Source organism: Corella eumyota, chromosome 1 (genome assembly GCF_963082875.1).
Source record: "Corella eumyota chromosome 1, kaCorEumy4.1, whole genome shotgun sequence".
NCBI classification, from domain to species: Eukaryota; Metazoa; Chordata; class Ascidiacea; order Phlebobranchia; family Corellidae; genus Corella; species Corella eumyota.
Window position 1 is genome coordinate 20,509,931 of NC_137490.1, and position 21,390 is coordinate 20,531,320.

Genomic DNA, 21,390 nt, shown 5'->3' on the forward strand with positions numbered 1-21,390 from the left:
ATATGTTAGTTATATACAGCACATGCTTTTACGTGTATAGGCATAGCACAGAACTATAGTGTGTATTTACATACACTAAATATATTATTACACAATATACGGTCAAGCTAACAAAACGCATGAAAAGCATGGTAGTTCTTATCTTACCAAAACTACTATTGTAGTCAGGTAGTAGAACCAACTGTTAAAAAACTATCGATAATCCTAGTACCATAAGTAGCGGAAATATTATAGTTATTTACTTAAAAAAAGGCATTACATTATTCATTAATATTGACATTTTGAATTATAATAGCTTAAAGGCAAAATTTCAAATGTTAAAACATAGCCTTAGCTAAGGCTCTGTTAAATAATGCGGTTGTCGAATTTAGCGTCTAGCGTTATTTGTTCTTGATTTAATTGGCACCACATTATTTGCGTTGCATATTTTGATTATGGTGCAAATAGTCAATTATTTACTAAATGTAACTTAAAATAATTTTCTGTTTCAATTTTGCAGGTTTATAGCAGCTGCGTAGGCCTTATTTAAACTAAGTTTATTTCTAAATTAGTTATTTGAATACGTATTTCCGGTGGCCAACATGGGAAAAGAAAAGGTAACAAAATTACAATTTCAAATCAAATAAATCTGAAGTAATTAAAAATTGTTTTTGTAAATAGATTACCTAATTAGAAGCATTATTTTCACGTGTTTTTTAAACCTTAAAATAGGACGGTATTTGTATATTGTTTTAACAATTTAAAATTGTTTAAATTTCTAGAAATACACAGAATTGGACCCAAGTGCAAAGCATTTCGTATCAAACAAGGCACTAGCAATAAAATTTATCGGAGGGTTCTTAATACTTGCTTCAATGGCAACTGCATGCGTATTGTTTGGTTATTATTTCGGGTTTATTGAAGGCTTTAAAAAACAAGGTACTAAATAATGTTCGCTTAACATCTAAATAATGTTCGCGTATTTATGTAATGAAAAATGATGTGATTTTACGAAGTACATGCCACACCGATCGTTGTTTGGTAGCAACCCATATAATATTGCCACCACAACCAGTGATTTTTACACTATTTTAGGATGATACTGATATTTGTCCAGTTTTAAATTTGTAACCATTTTTTTTGTCCTTCGTTTATACCCATTTGATAATATACCCTTAAAAGCTGGTTGTAATATGGTCGTAACACATGAAATATTGCGTACCCCAACCCTTGATTTTTATGTTTGATATCCCAAGGGGGTATTTCCAATTAAAAATCTTATTACCCAAAAACAAAAGACGCGACTTTGTTTTTACACCCCAGTGATCAAATAATATATAAAAACAAATAAAAATTTGGGAACAATATTTTCAATATTCTAATTTAATGTTCTAAAAAATATTTAATTTATCAAGTTGGAAGCGATGGTATTGAGGAACCGTCAGTTTTACCTGAACCAGGTCCTTTCTCTTATTACGTTGGGGTAGGAAGAGCTGACGTCACAGGTCCAATCGTACAAGTTAATATGGTAAGATTTTTAATTAAGTTGTTTAGACTTTAAACTTTATTTTTATAAAAAAAACGAAATATTTGTGTCCGCTAGATGGGGTACGCAAACCCATCGCAAATCGCATCCGGACTTCACCAACGACTCTACTCACGTGCTTTTGTTGTGAGTGACGTCAGCAAGACAAATTGGGTTGCGTTCGCTTCGGTTGATTGCGGAATGGGGTCACAGGTGATTAAACTTGAGGTCATCAAAAAACTAAAACTCACTCACGGTAACCGGTAAGCAAATGATCGTAATTGTAATTTTCATACAGTTTAGTAACTTAAGGTTAAACCCTTGTCAAGTTAAAAACCAAGCGTTTTATGGTGTCTTGGGTACTTACATGTGGTGGCCCCAGAATTTGGGCATCAGACTGTGTCAATAAGCGTAAGTGAAGGTTCATTATTTTGCGTTTTCAACTCACAGATTCACGGAGAGAAACGTTGTGGTATCGGGCACACACAGTCACTCCGGTCCCGCCGGGTTCTTCCAGGACATGCTCCCGGAGGTGACGTCACTAGGCGCGATCAACGAAACTACTCAAGCGTTTATTAACGGAATTGTTCAAAGCGTCAACACCGGTAAATATTTAACATTTTTTTTTAATTTAACAATTCACGTATTAAATTGATGACGTCACTTTTGTTTAGCCTACTCCAACATGAAGGAAGGAAAGTTGTCGATTGGGTATGACGATGTTGTTGACGGAAATATAAACAGGAGTCCGAGTGCTTATTTAAAGAACCCACAAACTGAAAGAGAGTCGTAAGTTTAAAAAAGTTTTTTCTTAAATTGTAATGTTTATTTACAAAGTATCGTTGTAACAATGTTATTAAACAAAGTTAGCGATCATCCTTAAAATTAGTTAACGATTTTTGCTTCGCAAGAACCTATACTTGGAACGTAAATACTGTTTGTAATGTAATGCTGTTTTGGAATGTACTTTGTTTAATTGTATACTATTTAATTTTGACTTTCTGCATTGTATTCTAAAGATATGATTCAAATACTGAACATGAGATGACAATGCTTAAAATCGAATCCGCGACAGGTAAAACTATTATTTTTATTAATGATACAATATGCGAGGCAGCATTTAAACTACACCTTGCAACTGGACAAGTATTTGATACTCTTATATTTATTTAAAATGGCGTTTTATATGTTTTATTGGTTTATATGTTTATTGGAAAAGGGTGTGATGTTGTAACGTTTTCGAGCCATCAGTTAACATCAGGTTAAAGGGCAGATAGTGTGGCATTTATTCGGCTTAAACCCGAGACCCTTTAGCTCATTATTTGATGTCATGATTGATATACCAGACAACCCGAACTTTTTATTACTGATATTTTCGTTTTTATTACACAGGTCATCCTTTGGGCATGTTTACGTGGTACCCAGTCCATGGAACTAGTATGAATTTCAGCAACGAATATATCAGTTCGGACAACCGTGGAAGGGCGTCTGCGAGGTTCGAGCAAGACATGAGAACGAACAACGAACACGTGACCGGAAAAGTAAGTCAAACCAGTTATAGATTTTCAGTTAATCTAACAACAAAATTTGTATTTTTTACCTTGTAATTTAAGATTGTTTTTATTTAGGAAGCATTCGTTGGATCATTTGCATCAGCGAATCTTGGTGACGTATCACCTCGTACTAAAGGACCAATTTGTATCGATTCAGGTAAGAAGAAAAAAACTATTTAAATATTTTTACCAAATAAACAAACTTTTAAATCGATATTTATATTTGCCATAACTTTACAAAATGTATTTAAAATCATGTTCAAAATTAGTTTTAGGTAATATTTTGCTCCTAAGTTAGTATTTTAGTGTTTTGTATAGGACTTGTTCAGATTTTGTAAAGGTTCTGACTTTATTTATTTGTTCGCAGGTTTATCTTGTGATTTTGAAATGTCGACATGCGGAATCCCACCTCGAGTACAAAACTGTGTCGGATTTGGTCCAGGAACAGATATGTTCGATTCAACCGATATTATTGCTGATAAACAACACACTGCTGCCAAAGTTATCTACCAAAAGTAAGTAACCAATGGCCAAAAAACAACAAACTAATACACTCTATATGAATTAAAACCTAATAGCGTAATAAATAGCCCATCAAACTAACTAGGTCTTAAAAAGACAATTTTTAACATAGATGTCTCTATGCAACAAAAGCTGTTATTTTTAAACTTTGTTTTAGTGCAAAAGAAGAACTGACTGGGTCAGTAGGCTGGATACACCAATATGTTGACATGACCAAACAACCAGTTACCTTACCAGATGGAACAAATGTGACAACATGTCCACCAGGAATGGGATACAGGTAAAACAAAAATCGTTGCAAAATTGAACAAGTCATTTAAAAATAGAATCAATATAGAAAAAAATTACATATTGTGTTTGGTCACCATGTCATAATATACTTTTAAAATCTTTATGTAAACATTAATACCTATGGCATGTTTTAAATTATAAAATTGGGTTTGTCATTTTTTCTGTCGCATTATTGTAATATTATTGTATATTTTTTAGAACTTTTATTAATTTGGTACTCAACTTTCATTTGCATATGACCAGTTTTTTTTATTTTTACATTTTGTTAAATTTAGCTTTGCAGCTGGTACAACCGACGGTGCAGGTGCATTTGATTTCACCCAGAGTATGACCGAAGGAACAATTATGTGGGACGCTGTACGAGATGACGTCATAGTCCCTGTGGTGTGCACTGAAGCGCCACCTGCCGAGTATTACAATTGCCACAAACCGAAGCCTGTTCTTCTGCCAACTGGCTGTAAGTGTTAATTACTTATTTTTTTAATAAATAAATAAAAAACTAGTAAATAGCTTTTCGTAACATAACCACAAATATATTGTACACAAAAAGCTACCAATTTAGATAGGCTTTACATACCTTATCATTATTTTTGTGATAAACCAACAATTTTTCTACAGATATGGATAAACCATATCAATGGCACCCAAAAATAATCGACATTCAAATGCTAAAGATTGGACAGCTTATAATTATTGCTGTACCTGGTGAATTTACAACGATGGCCGGGAGAAGAATTAAAGAAGAAATTCGAACTCAGGCTATGAAATCTGGGGTCAAAAACCCAACGGTAAAAACTTTTTTTATTCAAAAAAAAAACTGAAAAATAAATATTTTTCCCCGCCAACTAGTAATGCACAGTGGCATTAAATATAATAATAGTAATACCTTTAACATAACGTTTTTTGTGATGTATGATAGGTCGTTTTGGCCGGTTTATCAAACGTCTACACTCACTACATCACAACACCTGAGGAATATACAGCTCAGAGATACGAGGGAGCCTCAACTATATTTGGACCTCACACTTTCCAGGCTTATTTCCAGAAATATTCGAGTTTGGTCAAGGATATGGTATCAGGAAATCAACGTAGGTTTTATTACTGTAATAATTATCCATTTAACATATAGTTTTAGCATATAAAAGCTAAGTCCAACTTTACAAACTATGTAACGAAATTTTTTTTAAAGATTAGCTATCGCATTTAAATTTTACTAATATAAATATAATTTGTATCATTCCGAGATAATATATTTGAAATTTTTGGGGGATAAATGGTGTACTGTAATGATGCGTTGTTAAGCTTTCCGTAAACGCTAAGCTTAAGGGTAAATAATGTGGCATTGGAAAATTTTTTTTTTTTTACAACAGAAAATGTACCTCCTGGCCCGCCACCTGCAGATGTAATCAGCGAGCAAGTTGAACTCTTATCCCCGCCAAATCCCGACAAAGTTCCCGATGGTAAAAACTTCGGGCAAGTTGTCAAAGACGTGAACGGGACTTATGCGCCTGGAGATAAACTTACTGTGACGTTTTATGGGGCCAATCCACGTCATAATATGAAGGTATGACGTCATAACAGTACAGAAAAGTTCTTAAAAATTAATCCTTACAACATCCTTAACAATAAAATTTTTTTTTTTTTAGCTTGGGAGTACTTATTTGGAAGTTCAACAATTTGTTAACTCGACATGGCTTACAGTCGCTGTTGACACGGATTGGGAAACTCTATTTAAATGGGAAGACGTCTTTGCAGAGCCATCTAGCGGCGTTGTTAAAAACATAATTACTGCAATATTTGATTTTATAGCACACTCGTTCGGGGTAAAGTTCGATTACGTGAAAGCAATGGATGTTTATAATAAAGGAGGGTTAACCTTGCTTAAAAGCTCAATAAGGGATGGCCGAATTGCGAAGAACAAAAAGCAGTAAGTCATTTTTTTTTCAAAAAAATTAGGTTTTGTATTTACATTCACTTGAAAAAAAATACATTTACTTAAAATACGACTAAACCGAAGTGGTCAAATTTTACTAAATAGAATAACTAACAGCTTAAATATACGGTATGTTTAACAATTTGTTCTGTTTATCAGGATTTTAGCTGAAATGGACAACGTACTTGAACTAACCCCAAACTACCACAAACTCGAAGGGGAATTACCGGCAATCGAGAGTCACGTGACGATCACGTGGTACATTCCCAGTGACCAGTCAAGCGGAAATTATCGAATTGTTTATTATGGGGACAGCAAGAATGAGCAAAATCAAGTTACACCTTTTACCGGCTATTCAAGCTTATTTGAGATAAAATAAACCCAATTAATTTTAAGTTTTTTTAATTCCAAGTGATTTTTGTTATTTCTATATAAGCCATTGCAAATTATTTGTTTTATTTTTGTTATGCTGTGATTTATGTTAAGGTAATTACTATGTGTTTGCATCATGTCTATGCATTAAACAATTTTGAACTATTGACCAACATAAAAAGTATTAACTACATTTTATATGCTGCTAACCTAACATATTTATACCACTTAAGAATTAATATTAACTGAAAGTAAATTGGTTTTTGTGGTAATAGTAAATGATTTTTTGTTTTAAATAAACCCTAATTTTGAATCGCGATTTTTTTTTCACCCAATAACCTTTATATAGACTACGTGCAGTAAATGGGATTTTTAAAGATATCCAGTTTCAATAATACTTTTTATTGACTATAGGGAAACGAATGCAATGTTTAAATATCATTGTTAAGTTACAACAAACGTTACCACTTGAAACGTTTAAAAAATTACAAAGAAAAAAAAACGTTTGGTAAATGTAAAAGTATGATGAGGCTAATATAAGAGTAAAAACTTTGTTTATTCTTTTTTCACCACAGATTGGTTTCAACTATTACACACATTGCTTGCCATTAAACGTGGGTTTAAGTGTCTGCTGATCTGACGAGGAAATTAGTTACACAACCCGTACTTAAATAATATTGACTGTAGTCAGGTTATGGTTAAAAAATTTAATTACTCAAGTTATTAAATTTTGCAAGGTTGCTATTTTAAAATTAAATCAAATTTGTTTATTGGGTATAGCATTTATTCAAGGCGTATTAAAATGTTGACTTATACTAAAATTTGTTGGTATAAAACCTAAGCTGTAAACGGTTTATGCACAGTCATGTTAAGTTTTACAGCTGAACTTTTAATGGCGGTTAAATCGATTTAAATTTTATATAAGTATATATTTGCCTACAACAAAATAAGACATAGACTTTTTATTAAAAACAAAATATCAATAACAGAATACTTATTAAGTTGATTACAGAATTATTGGTAATTAAAATAAAAATGAGTAAAAGTCGGCTTTGGATAGGAGTAGCGAGTGTGTTTGGGTTGTTATGTGCTGCGACAATCGGAGGTTTAGTGGGTTATTACGCTATTCAACAACCAAGTGAATGTACAGGTAATGTGCTTCTATAATAAGTGTTAAAAAATGCTTTTGTGGTGTAAAAAGTTCCTGTAGCACCTATAATAAGTGCAAAATAAGTTCAATAGCTCCATGTTAAATAATAAAGAAGTTACATAGCTTCTAAAATGTTGATGAAAGAGGCTTAAACGTCACTTGATTGTGTTTTATGCTAATTCGCAATAAATTAGCAAAAAAATTATCTTACTCAATTAATAAAAAGCAAAACTTTTTTACTTTTAGGCAGTTGTGGTACAGTTGTTACGACCACGTGTTCATCATACCCTTGCGACCCTGCATGTGATAATACACAAGCACCATGCAACGGGTTAATATTTGAGGAAAACTGGGATGATTTGGACATGGACAGATGGCAACATGAACACACGATGTCAGGGGGTGGAAACTGGGAATTTCAGATTTATGGGAACAATAGGAGCAATAGTTACGTCAGAGACAACACTTTGTTCATTAAACCGGTTAGTTTTGCAAATAATTTAACATAGTTAGGGTAACATCGGTTGTTTTTTACGTAATAATTATTAAAAAACACCAAAATTCCTGTTCTTGCTTGAAATAGCATTTAAAGGTCACGTCAGGCTATTTATTTACTGCAAATATCAACGTTAACAAACAACGGTCGCGATAAAAAATTATGAGAATGCGTATTAACCAAAAGCAAACAATAAGCTATTGTAAAAATTAAGCAATAAATAGTTTAACCCACAAACAGATTTTTTTTTTACAATTGTTAGCCTCGTTTTACCCAAAAACTTTTTGTTTTTCTAATTTTTCAGACACTGACAACGGACAAGTACGGCGACGATTTTCTTTCTAGTGGTACAGTCGACTTATGGGGAAGCATGCCTGCTGATTTTTGTACAGCAAACTCATATTTCGGTTGCAGAAGAACTGGATCAGGAACTAATTATTTAAATCCTGTTACTTCAGCCAGGTGCGTGGTTTTACTGACATAATGCAGGATAAATAGAAAATGTAAATCTACGACCACACATAAAACAACCATTTAGGAAACCGTCTAAACTTATTGCATTACAATAAACTTAAATAACTTTAATGGGCATAATTTATCGTTACTCATTTTTTAGGATTCGAACTGTTAACTCGTTTGCTTTTAAGTATGGTAGACTTGAAGTTGAGGCAAAAATGCCGACAGGAGATTGGTTGTGGCCAGCTATTTGGCTGTTACCCAAGTAAGTTTAACGACTCCTTCTTTAAAATGATTGTAAACAAGCAATTTGCACGATTTTTGATAAGCTTTTAAAGTATTGGCAACTTTAGACAGAATGTGATATTATTTTTAAGAACTTGTCAACCCTCGATATTTGAGTATAATGACCATAAAACAATTAAATATGTTTATGTATTTTTAGAACGAATCGATATGGCGGTTGGCCTGCGTCTGGTGAAATTGATTTGTTGGAAGCTAGAGGTAAAAAATAATTAGTAAACTAAAGTAAGGACATTATACAAAATCACGCATGTTTTAAATATTTTATGCGAGTAATTTGTATATTTAAATTTGTAAAAAATAATGTTGCGTTTATTATTCGTTTAAGGTAACCCCGACCTTAAAGATGTCGAAGGGGTTGGTCACGGTAATTCAGCGATGGGTCAAACTCTACATTGGGGTCCATACTGGCCTTTAAACGGGTACCCAAAAACAACACGCGAAGAGTAAGTATTCGAGTTTTACCTACCCTAATTTAATAAAAATCCATGAATAGCAAATCGCATAGGGTTTTGTATAAAATAATAGTTTGCCATGTCAAAATGTTGAAATTCAAATTTGCATCACTCGACACAAAGAGTGTGTATTTATATACGCAAAAACAAATATGTTGTTTGATTAGGTTAACTTTAATTGAACTTAAGACTTTTGCAATGTCATGATGATATGTTAAAAACTAGCTTCAACACTTTATGTAACAGTACTTCCTATTGCACAACAGTAAACTGGCTCGACTATTCCAGATTTTTCAATGTAAATCTATATTACCAAGCCGATAAGCTTATAAATAGTAGTATTACTTTTTTTGGTTAAAATTTTTCTGGTTTGAAAAAAGTTCAGACTGATTTTAAAATACAATGGACATACTTATAGTCTACACAGTTTTGTTTAATAATTTTAAAATATTAATCACAAAAACTTACCGTAATATACTGGTAGTCTTGCTGTTTTTGTTAAAAATTCATTCTAAAATCTTTGAGATGTTGTGTTGTAAGTTTTCCTAGCCTGTTGACTAAACTGTAGTGAATACTAATTACTTAAAAGCTGATTTTAAAGTAAGTTAAACTAGTAAAATTGCTTTGGGCTGAACTGTTTTCAGTATTTTGCGAACGACTGTTTCCAGTTAAAACAATTACGTGACGTAATAGACGACATTCTTAATTATTTATTTTTTATTTCTATGGTTTTGTTTTTTATGTAAACTAACATTTAAAGTATATCAAAGTTTAAAACATTTATTATTCTTTACTTTTAGACATGGCACATTTGCGGATGAGTTTCATAAATACGGATTTGTGTGGAATGAAAATGGAATTAACTTCACAGTGGACGGAAAAGATACGCTTCAAGTTGACCCGGGCAGCAATGGATTTTGGGATTTTGGTGGTTTTGAAGTAGATAATCCTGGCATTGATAACCCTTGGACCGGCAAACAAAGCAAAATGACCCCATTTGATCAAGAGGTAAACATATACAATTATTATATGTCAAAATTTGTGCCAATGCAAATATATTGTTAATGCTTAAATTACTTATTAACAAACAGTAAACCCTTTTTAACTAAACAAAAAAAAAATTGCTCATTTTAAGTTATGGCTTAGTTTAAAATATTAGATAAAATTATATGTTTTATTGTTTTTTTAGTACTATTTGATTCTGAACTTGGCTGTTGGCGGAACAAATGGATATTTTAGCGATGATTGGATCAATGGAAACGGTCCAAAACCTTGGAAAAACGATTCTCCCCAAGCTATGAAGGATTTTTGGGATGCAAAAGCGGACTGGTAAATTAGTTTACAATTTCTTTCTTATATTTTGGGTTTCAAAACTTTTGATTTAAGACCGGATCTTAGGAAACTAAACATAACTTTATAAATTTGATACATATTTGACTAGCCTTAGCCTATATTAAAATAGTGATTTAAAAATTAATTAAATTACTTGATGTATGTGCCATGGTTATCTTAAATCATTTACTTTAGGTATCCAACATGGAACGCTGATGTAAATAATGGTGAAGGTGCTGCTCTTCAAATTCGATCAATTAAAGTCTGGGCTGACGGAGTTTAACATTACTCGAAAGAATTAACATTAATATATAAATTAAAAACTGCAACAATACGTTCATTTTATGATTTACTCTGTACTTAGTAAATAAAAGTAGTTACAAATTGTATATTTACAAAACTTTGGCGTTGTAACACAGCCTGCACCACCGCATTTTTATAAGTCAACAAATAAACGATTTTACGTTTAACCGAGTATGTTTAGCCATTTCTTTTATGACTTCAGGGTTATCTAAAACAAACGGATTGTTGAAATCATTGTTTTAAACTATGCTATTGCGATGGGGTTGATATCATTGCAAATTAATGTTTAACTTGTTAACTAGGTATGTATAGTTACTGGCATAGACTGGTATCAAATATTAAGATTTATATACATGGAGATTAATTAAACTGGACTCTAGTTTTGGTTATTTGTTTACAGTTTAATTAAAAAAAGGTTGTTTTAAATAATAAAATTTGTCTGATGTTAATGCAGTCTGTAAGCCGAGCAAATGTTTGAAAAACGCAACTGAAATAGCATTTTATATTTTTAATATAGAGATTTTGGAGAAATTAAAACAGTGATAGGCTAAGAACAAAAAATGAAAGAGGCTATTAATTTGGATGAATTTGATGGGGTAAGCAGTTATCATTTACATCTTAATTTTAAGTTAAAATTTATTCATATTAGCTGAGGTTAGTAAACATAAAAATTTAATACACTAACGAAAAAAAGGACTAAAGTATTAATAGACTTGATTCAGTCAAACAACATTTTAAAAAAAATATCTATTTATATTTTTTTTTAGAAAAGACAAAGCGTTGAAGAAGCCAGAAAAGCAAGAAACAAGGCAATTTTCTGTAAAACCATTCTATTTGTTTTCACTCTAGCTTGTTTGGCAACCATAGGGGCTGTAACTGGGTATTATGTTAGTATGCCTTCTGAGCAAGCAGGTACTGTTAAAATTAACTAAAAATTTAATGGTATTTGTTTGTAAGCATAAGACTATTAAATTATTTACTAAATTCTTAGATATACCAAAAACAACAACGCCGTCCAAGCCAACAACAACGCCGTCCAAGCCAACAACAACGCCGTCCAAGCCAACAACAACGCAACCTACTACAACGCAAGGTTCAATTTAATTGGCTTAAATACTAACTTCCAATATAAAATAGTATTAATTTAAAATATCCGTTTATAGAGGGGTCTGCTTCTGAAAGCGAATACTTGATTGGTATAGGCAAGTATGACGTAACAGGTCCAATAGTACAAGTAAACATGGTAAGTAACAAACATTTCAACTTTATTTACTAACATACCAACATACTTGAAAATCTAATCAAGATTTGAAAATTAATGTTATGAATTTTATAACCTATATTTTATTAAAAAAGAAAAAGCTTATTTTAAGATTTTGGTGTTTTAAAGATTTAACAAATGACATTTTTTGCCCTTTTACTTTAATTTAAAATACAACAATGTTCTTCCTAGATGGGTTATGCGCATCCAGAGCAAATAGCGAACGGTCTTCATACCCGCTTATACAGCCGTGCTTTCGTCATCAGTGACATCACGCAAAAATCTGTTGTCGCTTTTGTCAGCTTTGATGGTGGAATGACATCACAATTAATTAAGCAAGAAGTTATAATAAAGCTACAGGCTCACTATGGATCAGATTTGTACGTTATATATCTTTATCCTCAGTGTGGGAAGTTCGACTTCACGACCTAAACATAGTGTATCAGTTACCTTGGCCCAGTCTCGAGTTACCTTTGACAGTTTGGAATGTTATAGAATATAATTGCCCAATAATTATGCTGCTGATTTAGTGCTGGATCCACAGAAGTTCATATTGTTTATAGCGCCTTATTTAAGACCGCTACAGCACAAGAACAGCGGGGATCGAACCACCGAACCTATGTAGTATAGCAAGTGTTTTGACTACTACACCACGCTGCCGGTTCAAAATATTAAATATACCTATTTTGTTGAAGATTTAATGAAAGAAATGTTGTTATTTCCGGCACCCACACTCACTCGGGTCCTGCTGGATTTTTCTCCTTTATTTTATTCGAGATGACGTCATTGGGTCATATTGAGCAAAGCACGGATAGTTTTGTTGATGGAATAGTTGAAAGCGTTATCAAAGGCATGCAGCTTTTACTTTTAAAAGTCAATGACCCTAAATTAATAAACTACATTATAACTTTGGAAAGATTTAAAATTGTTTGAGCCACCTACCCATAACGATAAAGTTTATGCGATACAATTTATATTTTGTTTTAATATTTAATACAGCAAAGGACAATCTGGAACCGGGGTCCATAAAAATTGGAACCCAAAATGTAAATGAGGGCAATATAAACAGGAGTCCTAGTAGTTATTTAAAGAATCCGAAGGAAGAAAGAGACAGGCAAGTATATACAAGTTAACGGTGTTTTTTTTTGCAACTACGAATTATCGTTCAAATTTATATTTCATTCTTTGCTATAACAGTACCATAAAAGCTGAACTGTCTATGATAAAGATGATATGCCTTTTCCCAATATTTATTAGTAAATTACAAGTTTAGTAATGTACATAATTGCTGTTCAGATATACTCATGATACGGAACAAGAGATGACATTACTTAAGTTTGAGGCCGCTGGAGGTAAGTTATCCTTAATCATTACTATAATACAAATTTGGTTATGTCCTGTATTTAAATAAAATTACAAATATGTTGTAGGTAAACCTGTAGGTGCTTTATCCTGGTATCCAGTACATCCCACTAACATAAACTTTACTAACTATCTGATAAGTTCTGATAATAAAGGAAGGGCCCAAATGCTTATGGAAGAAATGATGAATACTGATGAAGGAGCGCTAAGTGGAAAAGTAAATTAAAATTATATTACTGAAACATTTTAACCAAATTTTTATAAATTTTTTTGACTTTAATAACAGGAAGATTTTACTTCAAGTTTTGCCCAAGCAAATTTAGGAGATGTATCGCCAAGGACGGAGGGTACTATTTGTGTTACAGGAGAACAACAAGGTATTTCTATGGGTTTATTTTAAATATTGGCTTTAAGGACTTAGTATAGGTACATCTACCAAACATGGTTTAGGAAAATGTTTAAAAAAAACTAACAAATAGCTAATTCTATTGTAAATTTACAAAGTAATACTTGCTTGCATACTGTCTATAGAACACTTAGTAATAAAGAAAAAGATTTAGCGGATTTCAATTGTAAGTTTGTCTAGGTGAGGAATGTGATTGGAGATCAACTTGTAACAATAGATCTCAAGACTGTGTTGCTTTCGGACCTGGAGTAGATCATTTTGATTCGTGTGATATTATCGGAAGAAGACAACTGGAAGCTGCACTCGATATTTACAACACGTTAGTTGGCAAATTTGTTTAACCTAACATTTATGACTTAAAAACAATAGACAAATAGAAACTGGCACAAACATAGGTAGTTATGTATATTAATTTATATTGGTAATCTAAACCAATACTTTCAATTTAGTTGTAGATTTACAAGATAAAAATCAGAAAAATGTATTAAACTTTGGTTAAGACTTTATAGAAGATTAACAACAACACTTTATGATATAATATTATAACCATTATGAAATATTTTTTAGAGCTACTGAAGAATTGGTCGGCCCAGTGGGCTGGGTTCATAAATATGTTGATATGTCAAAACACGAAGTAAAATTAGATGATGGAGGAACTGTTTTAACTTGTCCAGCTGGAATGGGATTCAGGTTAGTTTTATAAAAAGTGTTGTGTACGTATGTTTGGAAGTGTACTACTTAAACAGATGAGAATATTACAATTTTATTCCATTACAAGCCTAAAGGCAAGGGTGTTAGATAAAAAACAAAAAACTAGGTTGTTTCCTATTTTTAGTTTATTTTATTTGTCTGTTTATTTTTTTAATACTAATTGGACCAGGCATAAATAACTTAAAATAATGCATTTTTTAATTAAGTTTTAAAACATTTTTTTATTTTTAGTTTCATTAAACTTTTTAATTTTAATTTTGCTTTTGATGTTTTTGTAGTTTTGCAGCAGGTACTACAGACGGTGGTGGAGCATTAGGCTTTTACCAAGGAATGACGCAGGCAACACCATTTTGGATCACCGTTAGAAATATATTGGCGGGAATTTTATGCACCACAGAACCACCAAGAAGTTATTATAACTGCCACAACCCAAAACCTGTTCTTCTACCAACTGGGTGTAAGCTAAACAATATTTCAAATTTAAAAACATTTGTGTAAAAATATCTTTATCGTGTACAAACATTCTTTGATATTAGGTCATAACAAATTTTAATTTTTCATTATGACGTCACAGATATGGATGTACCAGGGGCATGGCATCCATCTATCGTGGATACCCAGATGTTGAAGATTGGTCAGCTTATAATTATTGCAGCACCGGGAGAATATTCGACTATGGCTGGTAGGAGACTAAAAGAAATGGTTCGTAAAGAAGCAATTGCATCCGGGATGCCGGAAAACACAAAGGTTAGTGACGTAATGTTGATGACGTCACTTAGTTTAAATTTATATTTGAAAGTTTGCGTAGGTGTTTAAAAAAACGATTTATTTTATATATACTAGTCGATAACCCCCTACGTTCGGTATTTTAATTGTTATAATATGGTTGCAACTCTTAACAAATATTTGCCAGCGATAATTTACTCGAGCACCACAAACGACAGTTTTATTAATTTTAAAACCTTATCAATTAGACATACATAATCGCTAATTAAACTTTCTTAAATATAGATAGTTTAGCATTAAAATTTGTAAAACATGGTCATGGCGTCGGACCACGAGCCGAAAGGTTTGGGGTTCGAGCCGAACTAATAGCACACTATTCGCCCTTGAGCCCGGCGTTTACAGATAGCTTAATCACGTCATAACAGCACATCCTTTCCCAATAAAAAATATAAAACCTATCACCTTAAGGTAATATGAAAAAAAAATGATATTATTTTGTGCTTTTTTTAAAGTAATTGTAAATATTATTACAAGATTTTAATTTTTTTAAACTTGTTTCACTTTGTTAATAAAAGGTAGTAATAGCTGGTTTGTCAAACGTATACACTCATTATATTACAACACCTGAAGAGTACAAAGCACAGAGGTACGAAGCAGCTTCTACGATATTCGGCCCTCATACGTTTGAAGCTTATATGCAGATTTATGAGAGTTTAATTGCTCCATTAGTGGAAGGCAATCAAGGTAAATAAACTTGAATATAATGCTGTTTATATGCAACTTTAGCATAAACTTTACACGAAACGTAAAACTACGATAATAAAATAATTTTTTCAATGTTTTTTTACAAAACCTAGTTAGTTTTTTGTATTTTGTTTTCTATTCTTATCTTTACCTAAATGACATACTTTTATCTGCTTTTTTTCCCTTTATATATGAGTATACAGTTATATATTTAGTAGCAAAACTTTTTATCTTTTTTTTCTTCGCAGAAACTGTTTCACGAGGTCCTATTCCGCCTTACGAAAAGAAAAATCAATCCCGCATTGCACCTCTACCAAGTCCTGATTCTGTACCCGTAGGAATCAACTTTGGTGACGTCATTACTGACGTCAATGACACATATGTCCCTGGTGACAAAGTTTTCGTGAGTTTTTACGGCGCCAATCCACGACACAATTTAAAGGTCTACACACTGTTCCGAATTATTTATAATTTTAAATTACTTTAAAATAGAAAACTTGTTTGTAAAATTAATAAAACTTGTTGTTATCAGGAATCAAACCTGCAATATATGACATACTTATAATTTTAAATCGTTTAGGTAGAAGACACTTATGTTGAAGTTTCTGGCAAAGTTGAGTCGGCATGGAAGCCTCTGTACAACGACGCTCATTGGTCAACAAAGTTCACGTGGTTGGAGTCAGACGCCTCCCGAAACAATGACATCACAATGTTCGACACATTATTTGACGTCATTGCTGACGGAACTGGAGTTCGTTTTAACTTAAAAAAAGCAATGGAACTGCACGAAGAGGGAAAATTTGTGCAAGAGGCAGATGACGTCACGCTTGATAACGTAGATGGAGTTGTTGCCAAGGGTAACAAAGATAGGTAAATAGAGTTATTATCTAATATTATTAACTTTTTTTAGTGTGTTAAAATATATACACAAATAATGAAAATTCTTTTAAGATTTTTGGCAAAATTTTACGAATTGGGGGTCCTGTCTAACGAACCCCCTTCCACCCCAAGAGCTGACATTCCAGTTCAAAGCAACGTCACAATAGAATGGAAAATCCCCACTGATGTCATAAAAGGAGAATACCAAATAACTTATTATGGACACCATAAAGCGTTGAATGGTGTAATCACTCCATTTTCTGGAAAGTCTTCCACATTTACTGTTGGTTAAAAAAATTAATGTTTTTATATACAATAAACAAATAATTAACACAATTGTTAATTTAGCAAACTGCTTAAACTGTATCAAAAATTAAAACCAAAATTAAATGTCTATTAAGAACAAAATTTTTAATGTTTTAAGTCATATAATTTGTATTATACCTTTTTATTGTGTAAAAATGTTGTAAAAAATGTTATGTTGTGTTTGTTAAAGAATAACTTAACAAGTAAAAACATTACAATTGCGTTTTATTTTTTATTTTGTAACGTCACTTATAAGTATGTTTGTCATTGTTTTGATAAGTATGTTTGTCATCACTTAAAAAGCTGCCATTTATATATGATTTTTATTGTGTATAAAAGGTGTGGGTTAAGGGGATTTTTTTACTTTTGTATCGTGCAAATTTTTATTTTGTTTTGGCAAACTTATGAACTACGAACTGACGAATGTAAAGATAATATAATAAAGATGGATCAACGTTTGCAGCATATGCGGGAAAGGCAAAAGAAAAGAAGGGAAATCCTTGCTAAGCAGGTTGGGTTGCTTTTATTATAAATCGTGGTTGCATTCATTCTATTATTATGTTTAATTTTTCACACAAAATATATTAACTGATTAGTTAATTGATGTTATTTAAATTTTGGGTTGTTAAGTAAAATCAAACAAACAAACAAACGGACTTTTTTGTAATCAATATTTTAACTTGATATTTGTTAAGACAACAAATTATTTTAGCTTTTTATTTTAGCTTTTTACATGTGGTAGTATAACTTAAAGGAGCCATTTAATTTAATAAAGTGATCGAATTATTCTGAAATTTTACCCAAACCATCAACTAGGTTTTAAAGTTCTTACATTGTTATTTTACAAAATTTAGCTTGGTGTTGGTAGTGCTGATGATTTAAACAAAGCATTAAGTAGCAAGGAGGAACAAAAATCTCGTGAAGCCAAAAAGAGAGCTTCAAGTCCACCTAAAGTTGAAGTTGATAAAAAGCCAAAGAAATCTCACAAATTCGATAAAACTCATGAACTATCACACACTAAGGTGCATGTACATGCTAAACACTTTTTTTCAATTTAAATGAACTAAAATAGTTTATATATGTATTTTGTCTTTTTTATTAATATGAAAAATATTTATAAACCGTATATAACTTAATCAAGACTTAATCCTGTTATAAGTTATATGAACACATTTCAGTTAATTATCAACTAGGTAATTTAACTAGGGTAACTACATTTAAAAATTGTAACACAGTTAAAGACTGGATTGGCCAGTCATTTGGGTGTACTGTTGACCTACTTACATCATAGACTAATAAATAAACTAAAAATTATAACCACATATTTAACTTGCTTTCTATATTAATATATTAGAAAGATGTTGCTACAGACCAGGGTATGGAGGTATACAAGGGTTCAAGTACTTTTCTTAAAGGGACTCAAAGTTTAAACCCGCATAATGATTACTGCCAGAATTATGTGGATACTGGACAAAGACCTCAAAATTACATAAGAGATGTTGGTTAGTATACTTATAATAACAATAACAAATAAACATAAAATTCAATAAAATCAATAAAAATTTACAAACAGAACAAAAAAAGAAATTATAAAAATTATGAATCAAGAACAAATCTACTAGCATTTAAACTAATCTATGTATATAAGAATTATTAAAAATCTCAAAAGATATTGAATAAACTTTAGCTTTTTTGTCTTAGGCTTGGCAGAAAGGTTTGGTGAATACCCCAAACTGAAAGACCTAATTAGATTAAAAGATGATTTAATCAGAAGAACAAACACCCCTCCTAGTTATCTTAAATGTGATCTCAACACTTTTGATCTTAGGGATCTTGGGTAAGAAATATTTGATAAGAACGTGTATCTTTAATTAATAAATACCTTCAGGCAATTTTGGTACTTTGATTATGTTATATATTTTAAAGAATTTAATATTCATTATGTTTTTGCACAAATATTGCTTATATGAAATAATTTGAATATGGTAAGGAATTTGCAATTTCATTTATTTACCTAGTCTACTTTATACCTATATAATTTTTTTTTTGTTTGCCTTTTTTAGTTGTAAGTTTGATGTGATTCTTATTGAGCCACCATTAGAAGAATATAAAAAACAAGCAGGAATTCCCTTAAATGGAAAAGAAGCCACTTGGAATGATGTAAGTCAACTTTTGTTAATTTTTATTTTATCATCATTACAGAATTTTTGCAAAACTTTAATTACGGTTTTGATTTTTTTTTTAAATTTTTTTTTTATGTTTTTTTTGTATAAAATGGTGATGGTACCAATTAAAAAAAATGTATACATTATAAAATCAAATGGGGAGAATTGTCAAAAATCTTTTTTTTACACATGGTTTTATAGTTGTTTGTACATAAAGTTAAAGTTATATTTACTTACTAATTAAATGCATTTATAAAATATCAAAAAATACATCAATTTTAAGGTGATGTCTCTTGAAATTGAAGAAGTTTCTGCCCAAAGATCATTTGTGTTTCTTTGGTGTGGCTCTTCTGATGGACTTGATTCTGGAAGACTTTGTCTCAAAAAATGGGGCTTCCGAAGATGCGAGGACATTTGTTGGATCAAGACCAACCTGAAGAGGAAAAATTCATTGTCAGTTGATGAATCTTTGTTTGTTAGAACTAAGGTAAATAAATAGAATGATTTTTTTTATTTATTGGTCATTATTTTTTTTGAAACTTAAATTTAATACAAGAAACATTGTCTTAAAGTTTTTTGTACTTAAATTATCAAAATATATTGTTCCTTTACAGAAATAAAAATAACTTTTGTTTTATAAAAGGAACATTGTTTAATGGGGATAAAGGGAACGGTAAGAAGGAGTACAGATGGTGATTTTATCCATGCCAACGTCGATATTGGTAGCTTGAATTTATTACATTTGGCTTATTATTATTTATTTGAATATCATATTGACAAATTTGACAGCTTGCTGTAGTGGTTAGAACACTTGTCCTTATAATGTAAAAGCCTGGGCTTGATCTCCACTGCTTACATGTCATATGTCCTTTAGTAAGGCACAATAAAAGGGTAAAGACTCCAGCCTTTAATTAATCTATTAGTTAAATATCTGGCTGCTAAAGGCAACCGATAATAGGTTGCAGTAGCAAATGTTTCTCTATGTTTTGGCTGTAAAGTCGGCCTTCCCATGTGAAAAAAATTACAAATTTTTGACAAAAATTTACTTAGAAAAGGGCATACAAACATTTGTTTAAACAGAGTTTATAAATATTTTTAGATCTTATAATTGATGATGAAATGGAACCTGGTAGCAATGAAAAACCGGAAGAAATATTTCACATTATTGAACATTTTTGTCTAGGCAGAAGAAGGCTTCATTTATTTGGAAGGTAAACATGTATACACAATGATAATATTTAACTTAACAGCCAGTAGATATAAACGCACTGTGTTTTAGCTTGGCATTTAATCCCAATGCTTAAATAGTGTAAAATCCAAGAGTTTGGCAATAAAGACACCTGATTTTAAAAAAAAGTTAAAGTGCTATTTTTCAGGTTCATAATTAGTTATATCACCCCAATATTTACCAAAAATATTCAAGACCCAATCTTATGAAATTAGAGTAACTTGATAATAAGCCCAAGACAGTATATATTTTGGAAATCACTTCAAATAATATTATAATACTGAAGAACTAGAAAAGCTATGTATATTAACCTTTTATTTTGACAGGGACACATCACGAAGACCTGGTTGGCTAACACTGGGTCCACAACTAACCAACAGCAATTTCGAGAGGGACACGTTTAGTAATTATTTTAGAATAAGCGAAGAATACCCTGTTGGACCCGTTACAGGTAAATTGTTATACTTATATAAACAAAACTTAATATTTTTTCTGTATTTTGGTAACAGTATTATAGAAAATATTTGACAATGTAAAAAAATATGTTAAGGATGTACTGAAGAAATTGAAAGACTTCGCCCAAAAACTCCCCCACCTAGAGACAAAAAGATGGAGCGTGGAGGTAGCACTAGAGGTGGTAAAGGTCTGGGCACAATGGGTCAGAGGCGAGGTGACCCCACCTCAGGTCCAAGAGTAGAAAGAACAATGTCAGGCGGAAACAGAGAACCCATAACCTCTCCAAAGGGTTTTCCACCCTCGTTTCATGACCCAAGAGAAAGAGATTCGAGTTTTAAAAATGAAACAAGGTCTCAAGGGTCACGAAATAAGGACTGGGGTCAAAGGGGAAACTGGGAAGGTGGAAACCGTGATTATAATAGCTCAAGAAATGCAGATTATTCAGGACGATAAAATAGGCAATCATTTTATTTTGA

General features: G+C 31.7%; 3 protein-coding genes across 3 annotated transcripts; all 3 read left to right on the forward strand.

The window, feature by feature from the left end:
• The first annotated feature begins 497 nt into the window (after positions 1 to 497).
• Positions 498 to 17,051, forward strand: LOC145741975 (uncharacterized). The gene is given in 32 exon segments (XM_082559687.1): positions 498 to 596; positions 762 to 918; positions 1,395 to 1,507; positions 1,583 to 1,767; positions 1,955 to 2,109; positions 2,179 to 2,293; positions 2,524 to 2,579; positions 2,897 to 3,045; positions 3,133 to 3,214; positions 3,425 to 3,572; positions 3,737 to 3,859; positions 4,146 to 4,327; positions 4,489 to 4,658; positions 4,790 to 4,958; positions 5,241 to 5,434; positions 5,517 to 5,797; positions 5,963 to 6,198; positions 11,834 to 11,913; positions 12,124 to 12,311; positions 12,627 to 12,781; positions 12,931 to 13,045; positions 13,228 to 13,283; positions 13,362 to 13,510; positions 13,580 to 13,670; positions 13,880 to 14,018; positions 14,267 to 14,389; positions 14,689 to 14,867; positions 14,985 to 15,157; positions 15,712 to 15,880; positions 16,129 to 16,322; positions 16,461 to 16,750; positions 16,832 to 17,051. Coding segments are annotated over 32 exon segments (4,851 nt in total). The 5' UTR covers positions 498 to 581.
• Positions 7,211 to 10,650, forward strand: LOC145763717 (beta-1,3-glucan-binding protein-like). The gene is made up of 9 exons (XM_082575225.1): positions 7,211 to 7,325; positions 7,572 to 7,807; positions 8,126 to 8,283; positions 8,438 to 8,542; positions 8,723 to 8,781; positions 8,909 to 9,026; positions 9,836 to 10,043; positions 10,225 to 10,364; positions 10,563 to 10,650. Exons 1-9 carry the CDS (start codon positions 7,211 to 7,213, stop codon positions 10,648 to 10,650), a joined length of 1,227 nt encoding a protein of 408 aa, XP_082431351.1.
• Positions 17,052 to 17,481: 430 nt separating the features above from the next.
• LOC145750178 (N(6)-adenosine-methyltransferase non-catalytic subunit METTL14-like) lies at positions 17,482 to 21,368 on the forward strand. The gene is made up of 10 exons (XM_082566143.1): positions 17,482 to 17,576; positions 17,920 to 18,087; positions 18,420 to 18,567; positions 18,767 to 18,902; positions 19,129 to 19,225; positions 19,514 to 19,717; positions 19,874 to 19,952; positions 20,330 to 20,441; positions 20,785 to 20,909; positions 21,009 to 21,368. The coding sequence occupies exons 1-10, from the start codon at positions 17,511 to 17,513 to the stop codon at positions 21,365 to 21,367; spliced, it is 1,494 nt and encodes a 497-aa protein (XP_082422269.1). The 5' UTR covers positions 17,482 to 17,510; the 3' UTR covers position 21,368.
• The last annotated feature ends 22 nt before the right edge of the window (positions 21,369 to 21,390 follow it).